Source organism: Thunnus thynnus, chromosome 12 (genome assembly GCF_963924715.1).
Source record: "Thunnus thynnus chromosome 12, fThuThy2.1, whole genome shotgun sequence".
Classification (NCBI taxonomy): domain Eukaryota; kingdom Metazoa; phylum Chordata; class Actinopteri; order Scombriformes; family Scombridae; genus Thunnus; species Thunnus thynnus.
Window position 1 is genome coordinate 6,085,292 of NC_089528.1, and position 15,789 is coordinate 6,101,080.

A 15,789-nucleotide genomic window follows, 5' to 3' on the forward strand; every position below is an offset into this window, starting at 1 on the left:
AGTCTGTAAAAACATACAATAAAACTAAAGGAGGCGACACTTTACAAAAACAAAATAAGACATTTATTCAGTGAGCACCAGTCAGTCAGTACAAATGTTCTTTTTCCTCAGAAGCTCAAGTTTTGTTTGAACAGAAACATCATAATCAGACATCAGGAAAACTAACACTTCAAACATGTTGTGTCTATCATCGTTACAGGCACAACGCTGGAACTACATCTCAATCAATACTTGGTGGGAGAAAAATCTTCAGTCATTTAGTGCGCATCATACAAAAGCTACCTCTACAGAGTAAAAAACAAAAACATTTGGACAATAACAACACATATGTACACATGTTCCAACTTCATCGAAATCTGAAAGTGAACTCACTAGATTTTCCAACTATGTCCTGCTACAGTATAAATTAATGAAAATCACACATTGATTTCAACTCTAATTCTAATGCTAAAGCACATGATGTTAATGTTCAGGTCACTTTATTGCAAGCAGCGGGACTTCAGTTCAGCAGAAAAAACTATGTTGCTATAATATCCTGAAATAGATTTGAATTTGTACAAATGATTTGTGATAAACAAACCTGGTTGTGAGTCTACAAGTTTTCGGCAGGGGGCGCCATTCTGCAATTAAGAATTGAAACTTCAATATTATCTAAGTACTCCTACATTTGATCTCTTCAGTCTCTTCAATATCTATCTCTAGGAAGTCATGGACATGCAGTGTATTTATATTTGAAAGGAGAACTGGACACTGATGTCTAACATTAGAGGATAACAGTCACTTAAAATAGTCTGATAGATGAAATACCTCATTATGTGTGTATACAGTAACAGTATGTTTTCCAAATGGTTTACATTCTGCTCGCTTAAAGGACGGGTCTGCTGATATTCTGTATTTTTTTTATTGTCGATGAATCCCATGAAAAGACCAAAACAAACAATAATCAGACCCTACTAACGTGTGTGTGTCAAAGCCTGATATAGCTTATTCTTCTGTGCCATAGAGATCCAATGTTGTTCAAAAACTTTTAAAAACACATTAATGAGCCACATTGTTGCACTGGCTGACATGTTACTTCATTACCATGAAAACACACTGTCTCAATCACACACACACACACCGTCCTGCTGCCACAAATACTCACTAGAGCACCAAAGGTGTATTAATCCGCTACTGAAAATAGTCCCAAACAAATGCACTATTTCTTCCTGTTTGGGTAGCATTTGCTAAAAACTACAGTGCCCAGCAGTTTTAAGGAATAACTCAGCTTTAAAAAAAAGTATATATTTGTGACTCATTTTAAAAGATTTACATCTTCATTAGCAATCAATGGGCTTGGGGCTGAGAGCCACACACAGAGTGGGTAAGTTGGAAAGTCTTTAGAGACAGTTAGTTTTAGTTTTCTCTATTTGATGACAATAACAAAAATGCTGAATATTGCAGCCTTATCCTTTAAAGAGAAATCATAATTCTAAGTTACTCATACCTGATTATCTTATTTCTATCATAACCTGAAAACTCAGTCACAATCTGCGGTGTAAATGTTCCTTCTCTTTTTAAGAAACAGCTTTTGTCTAAACTACAACACTGTCATGGCATGTAAAATTTTGTACATGGAGCATTTTTACCTTTATTCCTCCATTAAAAAACAGATATTAAATGAATCAGTTCTAGTAATGTGATCCATTGGTTTACCTTCATTTCTGTACAGTATGAAACAAATGTTTTTGTCAAAATGATATTATCGCTGTGAGGTAATGCATTTTGAAATTGCATAAAACTCCATTACCATGCAACAGTAACAACACTGACGAAAAATATTACATACATTTTTGTACTGTAGGGAGATGGATGGAAACCAATGGCTGCCTGGAACTGAAAAACACACCCAAACATATAAAACTATGACGTGAATTTGAATTTGTAGCACTAGTAAGTGCCTTCATGCCATCATCATTTCTATTCAGATCAGTTTGTGTCAGTGCCTGATATCCCAAAACAACAAATAGTGTAACCTGTCCTGTGTGATGACCCGCTGTGAACTATAAGATGCACTGTTAGATGTGTGCTGAATATAAATAATTGAAATCTAAACTTGGACGGATGCGTGGCGACATTATGGGTTCAGGTGTGAAATAAAGATTAAATTGAACAACGTGTGTGTGTCTTGATGTGTGTTACGTTCGTGTAGGAGCTTGCTTCTGCATGTTAACATGTGAGTTTATCTGCGTGTTTGCATGTGTGAACAAAAGTCTGTGTACTTGTAATTTCTATGCAAACGGTGATGATGATCATAATGTGTGTATGTGCCTGTGTGTGTTCCCATTCATGTGCACTGTATCACATTCTGCTCTGCACTGTCAACCTGCCTGCATGTGTGTTTATGTGTGTGTGTGTGTGTGTGTGTGTGTGTTTGTGTTTCCTCTGTCTACTCAGGTCCTCCTTTCATGTGTGTTCCCAACGTATGTGTTCTCTATACACAGCACTATGTAGTGGTTGGAGCAGGAGCGGGTGTGTTGTCCTAACAGGCGTCCTGTCTGCAGCAGCGCAGCCTGGCCCGTCACCGCCATGTCACCCGTCCTCCACGCCTCGCAGTAGTTAGTGGTCAGACGGATTCCTACGGGACTGGAGCCGTGCCATACCATCTTCTCTGGCCTGGGAGGAAGGAGACACACACACAAAGGCAGAGTTGATGAGAGATACTGCAAAGTGAGTGGAGGCTTCTTCTACACTATATTAGTCTAGGGAAGGAAGGATGGAAGGTAGGGTGATGATATTTTTTGTCACAAATAAAGGCAGGAACAGTGGCTCACTAGCAGTAGGGTTTTTCCTTTGGGTGCAGGTACGGCTGTATTACTAACCAGGCAAAGTGGGCGACTGACCCGGGTGACCACAATCTGATTTATTGCAAACTCATTTGAAAATCACAAACGTACAACATCAACTAAGGCAGGTCTGGTTGTATCTTATAGAGAAGCCCTGCCTCAAAATCTAGTCTGAAGAGCTTGAATAAGAATTTACATTGAACAAAGATGGTGCTTGTTCCTAAATACAGTTGTGTTTAATCAAATCACCTCAATTAAGCACATATTAAGTATCACTTCAGTACAGGAGTGGGGACTATTATGGGAATTAGGAGGCACCAGGGTACAGACACAATGTGCAGATATTGGTAGGTAGTGGAGGGGTTATGGGGGGCCTGAGAGCAAATCTTTGTCCCTTATCAGGTTACTCTGGCAGGTCAGACTGCCTTTGACGTGGCCTTTGAACTAATACATACTGGGAAACCCTGCAACCTTTGTCCTTAGATAATTGATGGATATACACTACTGTTTACAGGAACAGGAACAGCATTGAGCCTATCTATTCATGGTCGCTGCCGTTTGTATTTGAGGCTATGGTATTGCATTGATGATCACTTAATCAATTTTGCCATAGCGAGTATGTTCATTATAGAATGTTTTTGTATCTGATTGCAGGCTGTCAAGAAGGGTCACACACCTATGAGATAAAAATGTGATTGTTGCAACAGTGAATTGTGCTGCAAGAAGCTGTTAGATCCATTTTTCAGTCAATGCCATCAGACCTGTAGCAAACACTGTCACCACTGATAGTTAACTTAGGTTTTTTCATTGGTAAATCCATCCATCCATTTCTGCTGCTTATCTGGGTCCAGGTTGCATTAAATTAATACTGCTGGAAAGTACTGAGAAAAATTGATAGCAATCTATATAATTTTAGAGCATATTGTGCCTACTGGTTTCTTGTCATACTTTCATACTTTAGCTGGTATGCTGGTGAAACAGGTAAATTCTATGCAGTATTAAAAAGCCTCAATTTCAACTTGGTGAACCCTGCAGAAACCCTGACTGTGGTATGCTGCTTGATTTCTCTTGCCATATTAATTAATATAGTTATATACTGTATCAGCTAGTGCCAATGAAAGCCTCTCAGTGACTTTTGTTGGCTATGTGAACATGAAAAATATGATAAGTATCAAGGACAGCCGCTGAGGGTGTTGCTATTTGGTCTGAAACGGGTTTTAGGAAAATGGGACTTGGCCTGTCTGCATTGAAGCTGTTCAATCAGGACATTCACATCAAGGTTTTAACAACTTACTGCTAATGTGACACTGAAATAACTCTGAGGATCAGTTTGGATGATTGGCCTCCATTTCCCTCCACACAAACACCTTTTTTGCACTACAAGCACACAAAAACACACTCACCAAGCTGATTCAGTCATCACGTTGCGTCCATCGAAAGAGTAGATAGGTGTGGACGGGTTAAACATGCCTCCGTTCCCAGAGAAGATGGACATCCAGCTACTGAACAACACCTCACCCTGAGAGGAGATGAGAGATGAATGAAACAGGATGGAATTAACTCAAAAGAAGATGTCATCAGTAACTCATCAGGATTTCAAAGCATCTCCTCACCCTAAGATTAACCACGGGCATGTCAGTGCGGTCCGACTTCCTCACGATGGTTGCCAGGTCCTGGAGGTGTGAGGACAGGAAAGCCCTGTAGGTGGTTGTTAGCCCCATGGCGCGAGCCTGCTGGTAGCACTGGAAGTCTGCCCCACGGATGCCTCGCATATCTCCTTTTAGCGGGGTGTTCAGAGCTACGATATGGAGCTACAAAAGAGAAAGAACACAGAGATGACTTGGGCAAAGTAGTTTTGGGTAACTGGGACTGGCACAGAGTTTATGATGTATGTGTGTGGACATGTGTTTATTACACTCACCCCAGGAACAGCGTTGAAGCTCTGTGGCAGCACGTTATAGCTGGGCTGATATCCTCTACTGCCCTCCTGTAGCTCCTGTGCAACAAATCTATCAATTAGTATGTTACTTCAGTGGAGGGATTTTAAATCTAATATGTTTAAAGGCATTTGCAAAGATCTGGTCTTATCAGATTTAATATCATGTGTTAATCACTGTTTCCTGCTGTGGCTCATCTGTGTGTACATGTACGTATGTGTGTGTGTGTGTGTTTGTGTTTGTGAACCTGGCTGTGGCTCCTGTGTGGTCTGCTCCATTCTCCAGGTCTGCTGAGGGACTGAGATGCTGCTGAGGTTGATGGTCCATGAAGGATTAACTCTCCAAGCTGAAAGAAAGACACACAAACACATAATCATACATCCATAATACACAATCTGATGAAAGTCCAACTGAAATCATATTTAACGATCCCCTTTTGCAGATGTACATACGTACGTAAAGATGTAAAGATTGTTTGTATGTTGTTAATAAATGACATGATAATCAGAGGGACTGTAAAGATGTAAGTCTATGCGTTAAACCAAACGCATACATGCAATACACACCTGAATCTTGCGCCAACCATTGTGTGTTCTGATGTACAGCTCTCCTTCACCCTCAGACACATACGCCAGGGTTCCCTCTGCAGCACGATGAGTCTCTCTGGTCAGAGCGTGGCTCGTCTTATAGGTGGTCACCTGAACACACACCACAGTGTTAGTGTGTGTGCCTTAATGACACTTTGAGATGTTATCCACTCATTGTCCATGGTAACTTTATACATTTCTTTCCAGTAGAGTTACATGAAATCAGGAAAGGTCTTGTGATGAGAATCTTACCGGGTTGGCATAACCTGGAGAACCTGGGGCACCAGGAGGACCAGGAGGGCCAGGTATACTGACAACTGATGACAACACATAAAACACAACAACACCAGTCAGCTACATCTGTATTTATGTAAAGAGTTTACACTACAACTTTTCTTTAAAGAAGCTGAGGGAAATTATTTCTCAATGTCTCTCATTCATTCATACACACATACCTGATCCATATGCAGGTGCAGGTCCTGGGGGTCCAGCAGGGCCAGGTGGCCCTCGGGGACCAGGGCGTCCGAACCCAGAGGGTCCAGGCTGGCCAGGAGAACCAATAGGACCTGGAGGACCCACAATGGATTCACCTTTTGGACCCTACAGGAAGACATACAGTAAGTAATTCCCCACTGCATCGTCAAAGTCATATTTCATTTAAGCAGAACATTTTACTGTCTGGTACAAAGATATTCAACAACATTAGCAGAGTTGCGGTCCTGCTGTCATTAGCAGCATTAATGCCTTCCTCTTGCTCTTATAATTCATCATTTCAAATATTGAGTAATTATGTATCAAAAACTCAAATCCAGGACTGAGATTGGAAAAGTATTGACAGGATGTTGTTTATGAAAATCAGAACTCACCACAAGTCCTGATCTCCCTGGCAGTCCTGGAGGACCAGGAAGGCCTGAGTCACCCTTTTCTCCCCTCTCACCTTTGTTTCCCTGATCACCTTTAGCACCCTGAAAGATCCACAAAAAGAGACAAACATACAATCAACCACAGTGTCAAGTAAGCAAAGTTTACACGTGGCCAGATGCTTATTTCATTGTCAATACTGAGTAACCTATTGGATAATTTTTCAAACTATATACTGTACCTTTTTGTCTGTGACAAAGTCTGTCCCATTAGGAGTTAGCAAGTAAAGGAGATTTAAATAAAGTCATACAGTGTGTTCAGTAGTGTAACAGCACCTTGAATTATCTAAAAAAGTTCCATAAGTGATCAAAAGAACAGGCTTCCAAAGTAGTGAGCAAAATCAAAAATGGAGAAACAGCTTTAACAGATTTTGAGGACAGCAGAACGAGCTGTAAACACAACATTGATATATTATAACCTTGTAAAGTTGTTGTGGTGAAATATTAGCAAACAGGTGCCTATTTACATGTCCAGTAGACACTGAGTAACATTAACATTCAATAGGAGTTGTGTTTTTGAGTGCTGCTGCAGGTGAAAACAAAGTTAATGATACGGAACCCCAAATTGTTCCCAATGTCTGAGCCATCAGTATGTGAGTGTGTGTTTGGATGGGTGAGCACAGAAACATTGTGGGATGCTTTTGATAGGAAGTGCTGTATTGGTCCTGATGAGCATGTTGGCACCTTGCATGGCAGCCTCTGCCATCAGTGTATGAATGTGTGTGTGAATGTTGGCATTTGGTGTAAAGCGCTTTGAGTGATCGATATGACTAGATGACCATGAGCTGAAAGACGCTTTACAAAATGCTGTGTAGAGCTACAGGAACTGCAGGGTGATTGTTCAGTGTGTCAGTATAAAAATATTATATTTAGTGCAGCTTTAACATGTCATGACTCCTATCTCTTGGATAATTTCAGATGCTGTTGGTCTGTGTTTTAAACTGAACTGATAATCTTGCATTTGCTCTGTTCTCTGACCCTGTGGGTGTGAGATGTACGGTGTGTGATAAATATGTACTCACCATCACTCCATCAGGAAACCCGGGTGCTAAGAAGAAATATGAAACAACATAAATGACAGAAGTTGCTGTTGTCATTTACCATCATAAAATGAGTTTTTGATTTTTTAAGCAAATCAGTTTAGATCAGTGGGGACCCTGCTGCTAGGTGAGAGAGTCAACCAATGGCAGCTAATTGGATATTTTTGTTGTTGAGGTCTTACCAGGTGTGCCTGGTTCTCCAGGTATTCCCGTATCTCCTTTGTCTCCTTTAGCTCCAACTGAATCTCCCCCTGTTACCGAGTCCTATACACACACACACACACACACACACACATACACACACCCATTAACATAGCATATATATCACAACAATTGTGACCACATGGACACACATGCACACAAACTGAACTCCTTCACAAACAGTCAACATACAGTACATATACAGACTGTTGAGCACAAAAGTTGAATTAAATGTTAAAGGCAAACACCAGCAAAGGGTAAAACATGGTTTATTATTTAAAAAAAGACAGATGCATTAAAACATGGCTGTCAGCACTGCAAAAAAGCTCTTAAATACAAGGGCTGCATGCTATAGACAGCAGCACATACAACCCTCTCTCCACTGTAACAGTTAAAATACAAAAAGTTAAGAATTAGGGTTCAAGCAGGTACTTTAAAAACACAGATCTGTGTTAATGGAATGACAGTGAGTTTAAACTGTTCAAGGTTTTGTCTTGGTACAGTGTGTTTTACAGTGAGTTACTCACAATGACTGCTTTAATGCCTTTGCTAGACAACTTTAAGTTAAAGTGGCAGCAGACACTATGCCCATGGAATAAACTATTGCTTCACATAGATTGCTATCCATAAAATACTGCAGATAGCTTCAAAGAAAATAAAAAAATAAAGGGAGCAAAATATAACCTTTGTATTTGTCTCTGTGCATATACTGTACAGCAGTAGCTCTCAAACTTTTTCATGTCAAGGACCAATAAACTGAGACAAATTAGACCTTTGACCCCTATTTGTTGAGATTTTGTCCGAGGGTCCCCCATCTGATAAGATTTTTGCTTTTAGATGTTTTATTACAGAAAGTGTATGAAACTCATGACCACAATAGTCATACGTTCTGTCATTGTGTTACTTATGGATGGAATTATAGTGAAAATAAATTATTGCCTTTTTTGCTGGGGACCCCATGGAGCCCCCTCAAGGACCACTGGATGTCCCCAGACCCCACTTTGAGAACCACTGCTGTACAGTATGTGCTGTATACGTTATATATGTGGGACATGTTGTGTATTTGGTATTTTATTTTGTCCCATGTTCTTTTTTATGCCTGCCCCTTGTAGAGCACTTTGTAATTGCTATATACATAAACTTTATAATTATTATTATTATTATACACTGGATGCATATTCTGCAAATATAATAATAATAAAAAAATAAAAACCATTAAATCAACATTAGCAACACCAGACATCAGGAGAAGATATTTCATTTTCCAAATCTATAAATCTACAGCATTTACAAGAAAAAGACAATATAATATGATGATTATAGTGTCTGCTAAAGATTATGGATCACAGACACACATTATCTAGGAGGCACACATGGAGTAAAATTCCCCAATACACTCCATACAGTAAGGAGAGAGTTTAGAGATTCTAATTCAGATGCATTTAAGGAGGAAGCCATCACCACATCCAAAGCCTAAGAAGTGAAATTAGAATAAATAGGAGCCAAATTCCAATCACATCCACAGTGTGTCTAACAAACTGTGGTTAGACTTCTACTATAATGTCTTTTTAGTGTCTTTTGGTTGATTGGAATTCAGCCACGCAGAAACTGTTGCATCACCAGAGGCACTTCAAACAGAATGAATAACAGATCCCACATACCCAACACCACAAAAGAAGTGACTTTACATTTCAAGAACCTCATCTATCTATTGAATGAAATGCAGATCAGAGTTGAATTTACCTCCCTTTCAATGTAATCAATAAAGGAAGGAGATTTTCTTTAGAATATAATCACTGAATTATTATTACCAACATTTCCAGAAATAGTTGAGAATAGATTTTGTATAGTTTCCTTTGTATTTGATTAAATTGAAAAGTGATTTGGCACCAACTCTGATGTTCATACAGTAGAAGGATGAGTATCAACAGTGTCCATCACTTTTCCTTCTCCCTGTTTACCCAGCTTCCTCTTCCCTGAGATGATGAGGAGGGTAAGGACAGACAAGGCAAGCAGGATTCAGACTCAGACCCCCTTTAACACCTGGCATTAACATTTGTCCCGAGTGATCAGACTCAATATGCGGATGGGTGTAAATGCACCCAAGAATACTGAAGTTATATATCTGTATACAGTATATAACAATATAGCAACTAGAAACTACATTTTGCATGTAGAGCAAACCATCAAACCAAAACGAATGATAACACCTGGTGAAAGAAGGTCAGAAACACATACATGTAGTCTTTTTAAAGAGAGGAGGAGAGGTCAGGTGAGGAGAGAGGAGGGAGATGAAGAGGAGGAAAAAAAGGGGGGAGGTAGGGGGTGCTGTTTGTAGCCCAGAACAGAGAGCTGCCATGCTGCTACACCCACACACCAACAGAACCACCAGATGGTCCCATTTCAAGCTGAAACAGCCCAATAAGATGGTCCAACTCAAACTTACTCGTCCCTTTTTGCAGTGCGGTCGGGGGCGCACCGGAAACACTGTCTTTAAGATTCAAAGAAGAGCAACGTCATCAGACTAAATGATTCAAATAAATGAAGGATCACTTGGAATCAGTCAAAAACAACATTCAATGGTAGTGGCAACCCTTACATTGAAACTTAACTTCAATTCTATGAGCTGCTGGGGAGAGGTGGCAGTCTGCCTCAGTTGAAACTACCACTAGGAGTTGCCAAAGTCAGAAATAATCTAATAATACACATAGAAGCTTTAAATATCTATAATTAATGCTCAGTGATGTGAAAGTTATAAATTCCAAACCCGTTTTAATATTGCAGGTCATAAATGAAAATATGTTCTCTGGAAATGGTTTTTCATGGACTTGTTCATGAGCTTTTTTTTTAACAGGGCAGACACTGTGTTTTTATTAGTCTTGTGTGTTATGTGAACACATTATAATTGGCCTTTCTGCACAGGGACTTTTATGCTCACACTGTACAGATCAATTAACTGGCCGTGATGCTGACACAGAACACCAGCCTTGAACCCAAAGTTGATTTTCTTCAGTGATAATTCCAATAAAGTTTATTAAAACAAGATAAGTGCACCCTCATCAACGTTGACAAAAAGAGAGAAAGGCGGCGTTAATTTGTGCAATTCTACTATAAATGGAAATTATGAAGTGAAAAAGTTTAAAACGCATCTGCTGACAGAAGCCATGTGGGAAATTGGACTGTGGTACTGCTCAAACTGCGAACAGCCGACCAAAGTTTCTGAACTGCCAAAAATACAACTAATCCTCTGACAGCCAGATTGTTGATGGTTCAGGCAATTAATCAAGTGTCATGACCTCAAACATCACATGAAACTGCAACTAATCTGGCAGAAATTGGATCTGATTCTAAAATGAGTCAGTTCGACTAGAATGTGAAATTGGGTTTAACTATCAGTACAGTGTCTGCTTGCTTAACGTATCTCTGTAAAACAAGACATTGAAGTGTTGTAATGTGAAGTATTGGCTGGTCATCATCATCATCATTCCTGTCCACCAACTGAAAATGAAAAATCTGAGAAATCTACCAGAAAGCCACAGATTAATACTTACTCCATTCAGTCCAAGAATTCTTCCTGGAAGTCCAGGTGGACCTGGTGGACCTGGAGGTCCCTGAGAATGAGAGAGACAGACTTATACAGAGAAAGAGTATGATGCACATTAAAGGCATGGGCCCAGTGTATAGTAGTGTATAGTGCCCCATCTCAATCAAGACGGAGTAAACTACATGCAGAATATACTTAGATACATGTGTACATACAGTTTCAGAGTGATGGGAAGGGGCACATATGTTAATTGAACTTGTTAAGTTTTTGGGTCATTTTTGACATCATCACAGGAGTATTTACCTGTGATTTACATGGTCTAATACATTCATATAATACATATTGATTGTGGCCTAAACAGCTTTCCTGTCTTGTGTGGTTCCTCTTACCGGCAGGCCAATAGAATCTCCCTTGTCCCCTTTCCTCCCAGGCATACCAGGCCGTCCCTGCCAAAAGAAAATGAAAAGCATCAGCATTTGTACTTGTTTGAGTAGCCAAGCCAACAAGCCAGCCACATCCTTAATTAGAGAAGTGTCCCGAGGGACAAGTTACTTTAAAACCAATTAGTAAATGAATAGATAGACAAAATTAGATAGAAATGAATGAATATTTATTTTTCTTGGCTCTGACAAATATACTTATATACCAGTGCCTCAGTACATTCTCACTGAGGAATGGGAGTGTTAATTTTCCTGACAAACACACAAACAATTACATGATACTCACCGGGCGACCAGGGAAGCCATATTCTCCTTTTTGTCCAGAAGGTCCCATTGGACCCTGAAATAAACAAACACACATTAATGTACTGTACATATCAATACAATGTATTTTTTCAAGTATTTAACAACAAAAAAGATTAATAGATTTGTGTATAGCTTTTCTTAACAAAGGGATACGATTCAGATTATATAAAGTTTGGATATTAATGTTCTATTTATTATGAACTCACCATAAGTCCAGCATGTCCAGGGAACCCACGGTCACCCTGTCAAAATACCACACAGAGCAAAATGTAAGATGAGAAAATAACAGAATGAGGCATTTGGAGCTTCAGGTTAATGGCAATAGTAAATATGTTTTTTGTGGCTGCGAGTTATGAATTCTTCCTTCTCCAGAATTACAGACGGATAATTCTAATTTTCGCTTCATTGTTGATTTGGTCACTGTAAGTCTTCAATTAGGCTACAGACCTGCAGTTACAATAAGTTAGATTTGTAGTACTTTGTCACAATATATTAATGACTTCAACTACTGCAGAATGACTAAGCATCAGTTAGTGGGTAAGGTACTAGAGAGTCACGAAGGGGGTGAAGGGTCACTTGTCTGTTACCTTGATGCCTTTGGGCCCCTGAGGGCCTCTCGGTGCTGATAAGATGGATCCATCAGCAGCAATGGTCACCCCTGGCTCACCCTTCTCTCCCTGGTAGCACAAAGAAATGGAAATTAAACATCTGCAACTTTAATGTTTTTAGCTCTGATTAGTAACATACTCTACAGTCTAAAGTGTATAGATTTAACATTTTTAAATACAGTGTGTCTCTTTATCTCAACTGTTACAGCTTAGGGCTGTTAAATAAAATGTCTATAGAGGTTACATGATATTAATTCATTCTAATGCACACTCTGCTGTGCAGCTCTGTCTTCTCACCTTATGCCCTGCTGGCCCATGGATACCTGGAGGGCCTGTGTCTCCCTTTGGTCCTCTGGGGCCCTGGGGAGCGAAGAAAGGATAGTAAGGCAGAGCTGGAAGTTTTAGTTTTAGCGAATGATAGCATGGCCATGGGTCTTTGTAAATTCTAGCATTATTAGGACTTTCAAAGGTCCCAGATTCACCAAGGACTCTAAAAACATTGTATTGAAGTAACATACAATGAAAATCCACTGTCTGTGACTGAAACATTGCTGTACATCACCTACCATGTCTAGCCCAATGACAGCAAAAGCAAAATTGGAAAAAAAGTGTTACATTGCTTTCAAATAACTGTTGCATCTTTGTTCATAACATGCACAATACTCATGTACATATGTCAACAGATACACATGCTCAGCACAAGGTGGTGTTGTAAAATGCTCTTACAGGAAATCCAGCTCTGCCAGGCAAGCCTTCAGGGCCCTGCAACACGCAGACAAACACACACATTCATACACACACATGCATGGAAATACATGCGCACACATACAAGCAAAAGCAGTGGGGCTGGGTTAATGATCTTTTCTGACAAAGCCAAAAACCACATGCTCTTACACAACATCATTAAACAAAACTGCAGCCAATTCACAAATGTAATGATAATGCTGCAGTGAAGAATGTGAATGAGAAAGAGGAGAGGATTCAACAGCACAAATCCTGAGTTATATGAGCTATATTGCAGGTTAAACTTCAGTAAAAGGCTCCTTGTATTGAAGTTCAAATCTTAATGTAGTGGATGTTACTTTGTGTGCTGTAAATGTCACGAATGTGAGTAATGATAAAACATTCATCACCTTCCTTCTATCCTTGTTATTAACTGTCAAATTGCCTGCTTTCATTTTGAAAATTTCTTAAAAAACATTTTAACTTTGCATTAATAGCTCACTGCTACGCACCATGGGTCCTGGTGGTCCCCTGATCCCTGTGAAGTTGAAGATACCATCTGTATCATTGAGGAGCAGCTGGAGATAGAACATACAATGTTAAGCATACATTTGGGTACTTAAGCATATTTTTCATATTTAAAAATTTGTAAAAGTCACTAAATAGGGCTTGGAAAGGGTTGTGGCACGTTAGAACAGCAATAAAATCAGAGCTATGGCATCTGGTTTAATCTAATTAAAAAAGAAATGGCCAGTAAATTTGAAGAATGCCTCAGACTAAGTTAAATTATTAAATGTCATTGTGCGTGTAGGAGTGCATACATCTTGTAGATTAATGGTGGGTCCAGGAGGTCCAGGAGGTCCAGGTGGTCCTGGGACACTGAGTCCATCAACACCACGTTCACCCTGCAGGACACAAAATAGTCAATATTAATCATTTATTGAAATGAATCTGTAAATAAAGGGTTTGAACAGCAAGATATAATGAAGACAAGGTGTTATCAGGGCAGTTAACAATATCAAAATGTATCAAAATTGTACTTTGTTCAGCAAACCTACCTTAGTTCCTTCACTGCCTTTTTCTCCTTTGACTCCCTGTTCATAAATAGAAATAAACGGAAATTCAAACAGTTTATATAGCCAGATTAGTGCTGTAACCTATATTTCTTAAGAAGAACCATACAAAAATGTACTTATTCAAACATTCCTCATTAAAAAACAAACAAATGAATGACTTACTGGGATATTGTTTAGTTTATTTTTACATCACTTGGTGCAAACTAGCTTCTAGCTACCAAACTAGCCTCTGGGGATTACTTAACTAGCTAACTTAGATAATAGCTATCTAATGGCACCCTAGCTAAATTCAAGAAGTTGTAGGTAACTATTATCTGAAGAAACACTTCAGCACATCACAGTAAGTGATAACTTGAACCCATTGACCTCCCTTGAAAGGAATGCCTTTTCCTTATTTGATGGAGGCCAGCTGTTTACCTCTAGTTTTTGTGCTAAGCTAACATTAGGTTAACCACACCCTGGACATCTCAATTTACAGTATCAGTCAAATGTTTGGACACACTTTTTCATTCAAGAGAATGAGAGGGTGTGTCAAAACTTTTGACTGGTACTGTAACTATAGATGCAATGCGGAGAGTTGAAACTAAACAATTGTCTTATCTTGCTAACTTTTGGTAGGACAGCAAACAGCCTTATTCCCAAAATATGAGAGTAAAGCATTATTGTGGTTTGTAACATGTCAAATAATTACAGAATATGAAACTGTAAACTCTATGCTACTTATGTTACTAGAATTGTAATCACATTACTGCTCAACTTTGATTGTGACAATGCTTAGATGCTTATAATTACCCAATTTAATGCTAAAATGAACAGGAACAGTCATCAAATGCCTTTCATACTGTTTTGTAAGTATGCCAAAGCCATTGAATGTAATAGTGAAATTACATTCACATTACAGAAAAATTGTCATTTTAAATATGGGAAGGCTACAATCACCAAAATCAACCATCACTTGATTTTAATTTGACTTTGCCAACGTTTTATAGAGCCATGTCAACTCTGAGTGAGGAAATTAGTCGGCAACCATTATTAACACTGGGACATTTTTTGTGTAAATACCTGCTAGTTACTTACCCTTGCACCTGGTAATCCAGCAGGACCCTGAAGACCCTCTGGTCCTGGGTCCCCTGGTTCACCCTGCAAACACACAACACAGACAAGTTATACAGACGTTGTGTGGACTTTACTGGAGTTGCATACATAAGACGTATTTCATTTCTTGGTAGCATTTAAATCTATATACCAGATTACAGGACTTAAATCTTTAATAAATGATGAGAGATACTTTTCAAAGACATCCCTCACTTTATCTCTGTACTTTAACATCTACTGACCAGTAAATAAGAGTAAAGATCATACACTGTATGAAAAAAATTTGAAGCTGTGACGTCTTTGAGTCTTACCTTGACAGAGAGCCCTGGAGCACCTGTGGCTCCATCCTCACCCTACAGAAGACATGACAGAGATCTTCAACCAATCAGCAACCAGGAACAATAAAGAAGTACAGTATATATGCAAGGACACAGTCCTCACAGAGGTAGCATAAGTACATTATCATCAGCTGTTAAAAACAAAATAC

The 15,789-nt window shown here is 39.2% G+C and overlaps 1 protein-coding gene across 5 annotated transcripts in view; it reads right to left on the reverse strand.

Annotated features, from left to right (window-relative positions):
- Positions 1 to 40: 40 nt before the first annotated feature.
- Positions 41 to 15,789, reverse strand: part of col15a1b (collagen, type XV, alpha 1b) — a 55,080-nt gene continuing 39,331 nt past the window's right edge. For 3 of the 5 annotated variants that reach the window (XM_067604983.1, XM_067604978.1, XM_067604982.1), the window contains 24 exons: positions 15,614 to 15,655; positions 15,285 to 15,347; positions 14,190 to 14,225; positions 13,953 to 14,036; positions 13,644 to 13,709; positions 13,135 to 13,170; positions 12,706 to 12,768; positions 12,388 to 12,477; positions 12,007 to 12,042; positions 11,781 to 11,834; positions 11,444 to 11,500; positions 11,062 to 11,121; positions 9,957 to 10,001; positions 7,492 to 7,573; positions 7,292 to 7,317; positions 6,216 to 6,314; positions 5,805 to 5,949; positions 5,602 to 5,666; positions 5,329 to 5,460; positions 5,010 to 5,108; positions 4,747 to 4,821; positions 4,439 to 4,636; positions 4,229 to 4,344; positions 41 to 2,655 (listed from right to left, as the gene is read on the reverse strand). In XM_067604983.1, the coding sequence (XP_067461084.1) occupies positions 2,433 to 2,655; positions 4,229 to 4,344; positions 4,439 to 4,636; positions 4,747 to 4,821; positions 5,010 to 5,108; positions 5,329 to 5,460; positions 5,602 to 5,666; positions 5,805 to 5,949; positions 6,216 to 6,314; positions 7,292 to 7,317; positions 7,492 to 7,573; positions 9,957 to 10,001; positions 11,062 to 11,121; positions 11,444 to 11,500; positions 11,781 to 11,834; positions 12,007 to 12,042; positions 12,388 to 12,477; positions 12,706 to 12,768; positions 13,135 to 13,170; positions 13,644 to 13,709; positions 13,953 to 14,036; positions 14,190 to 14,225; positions 15,285 to 15,347; positions 15,614 to 15,655 (1,992 nt within the window). In that variant the 3' untranslated portion in view covers positions 41 to 2,432. The remainder of the gene's footprint in view (positions 2,656 to 4,228; positions 4,345 to 4,438; positions 4,637 to 4,746; positions 4,822 to 5,009; positions 5,109 to 5,328; positions 5,461 to 5,601; positions 5,667 to 5,804; positions 5,950 to 6,215; positions 6,315 to 7,291; positions 7,318 to 7,491; positions 7,574 to 9,956; positions 10,002 to 11,061; positions 11,122 to 11,443; positions 11,501 to 11,780; positions 11,835 to 12,006; positions 12,043 to 12,387; positions 12,478 to 12,705; positions 12,769 to 13,134; positions 13,171 to 13,643; positions 13,710 to 13,952; positions 14,037 to 14,189; positions 14,226 to 15,284; positions 15,348 to 15,613; positions 15,656 to 15,789) is intronic. The other 2 variants (XM_067604979.1, XM_067604981.1) reach the window with 2 other exon arrangements.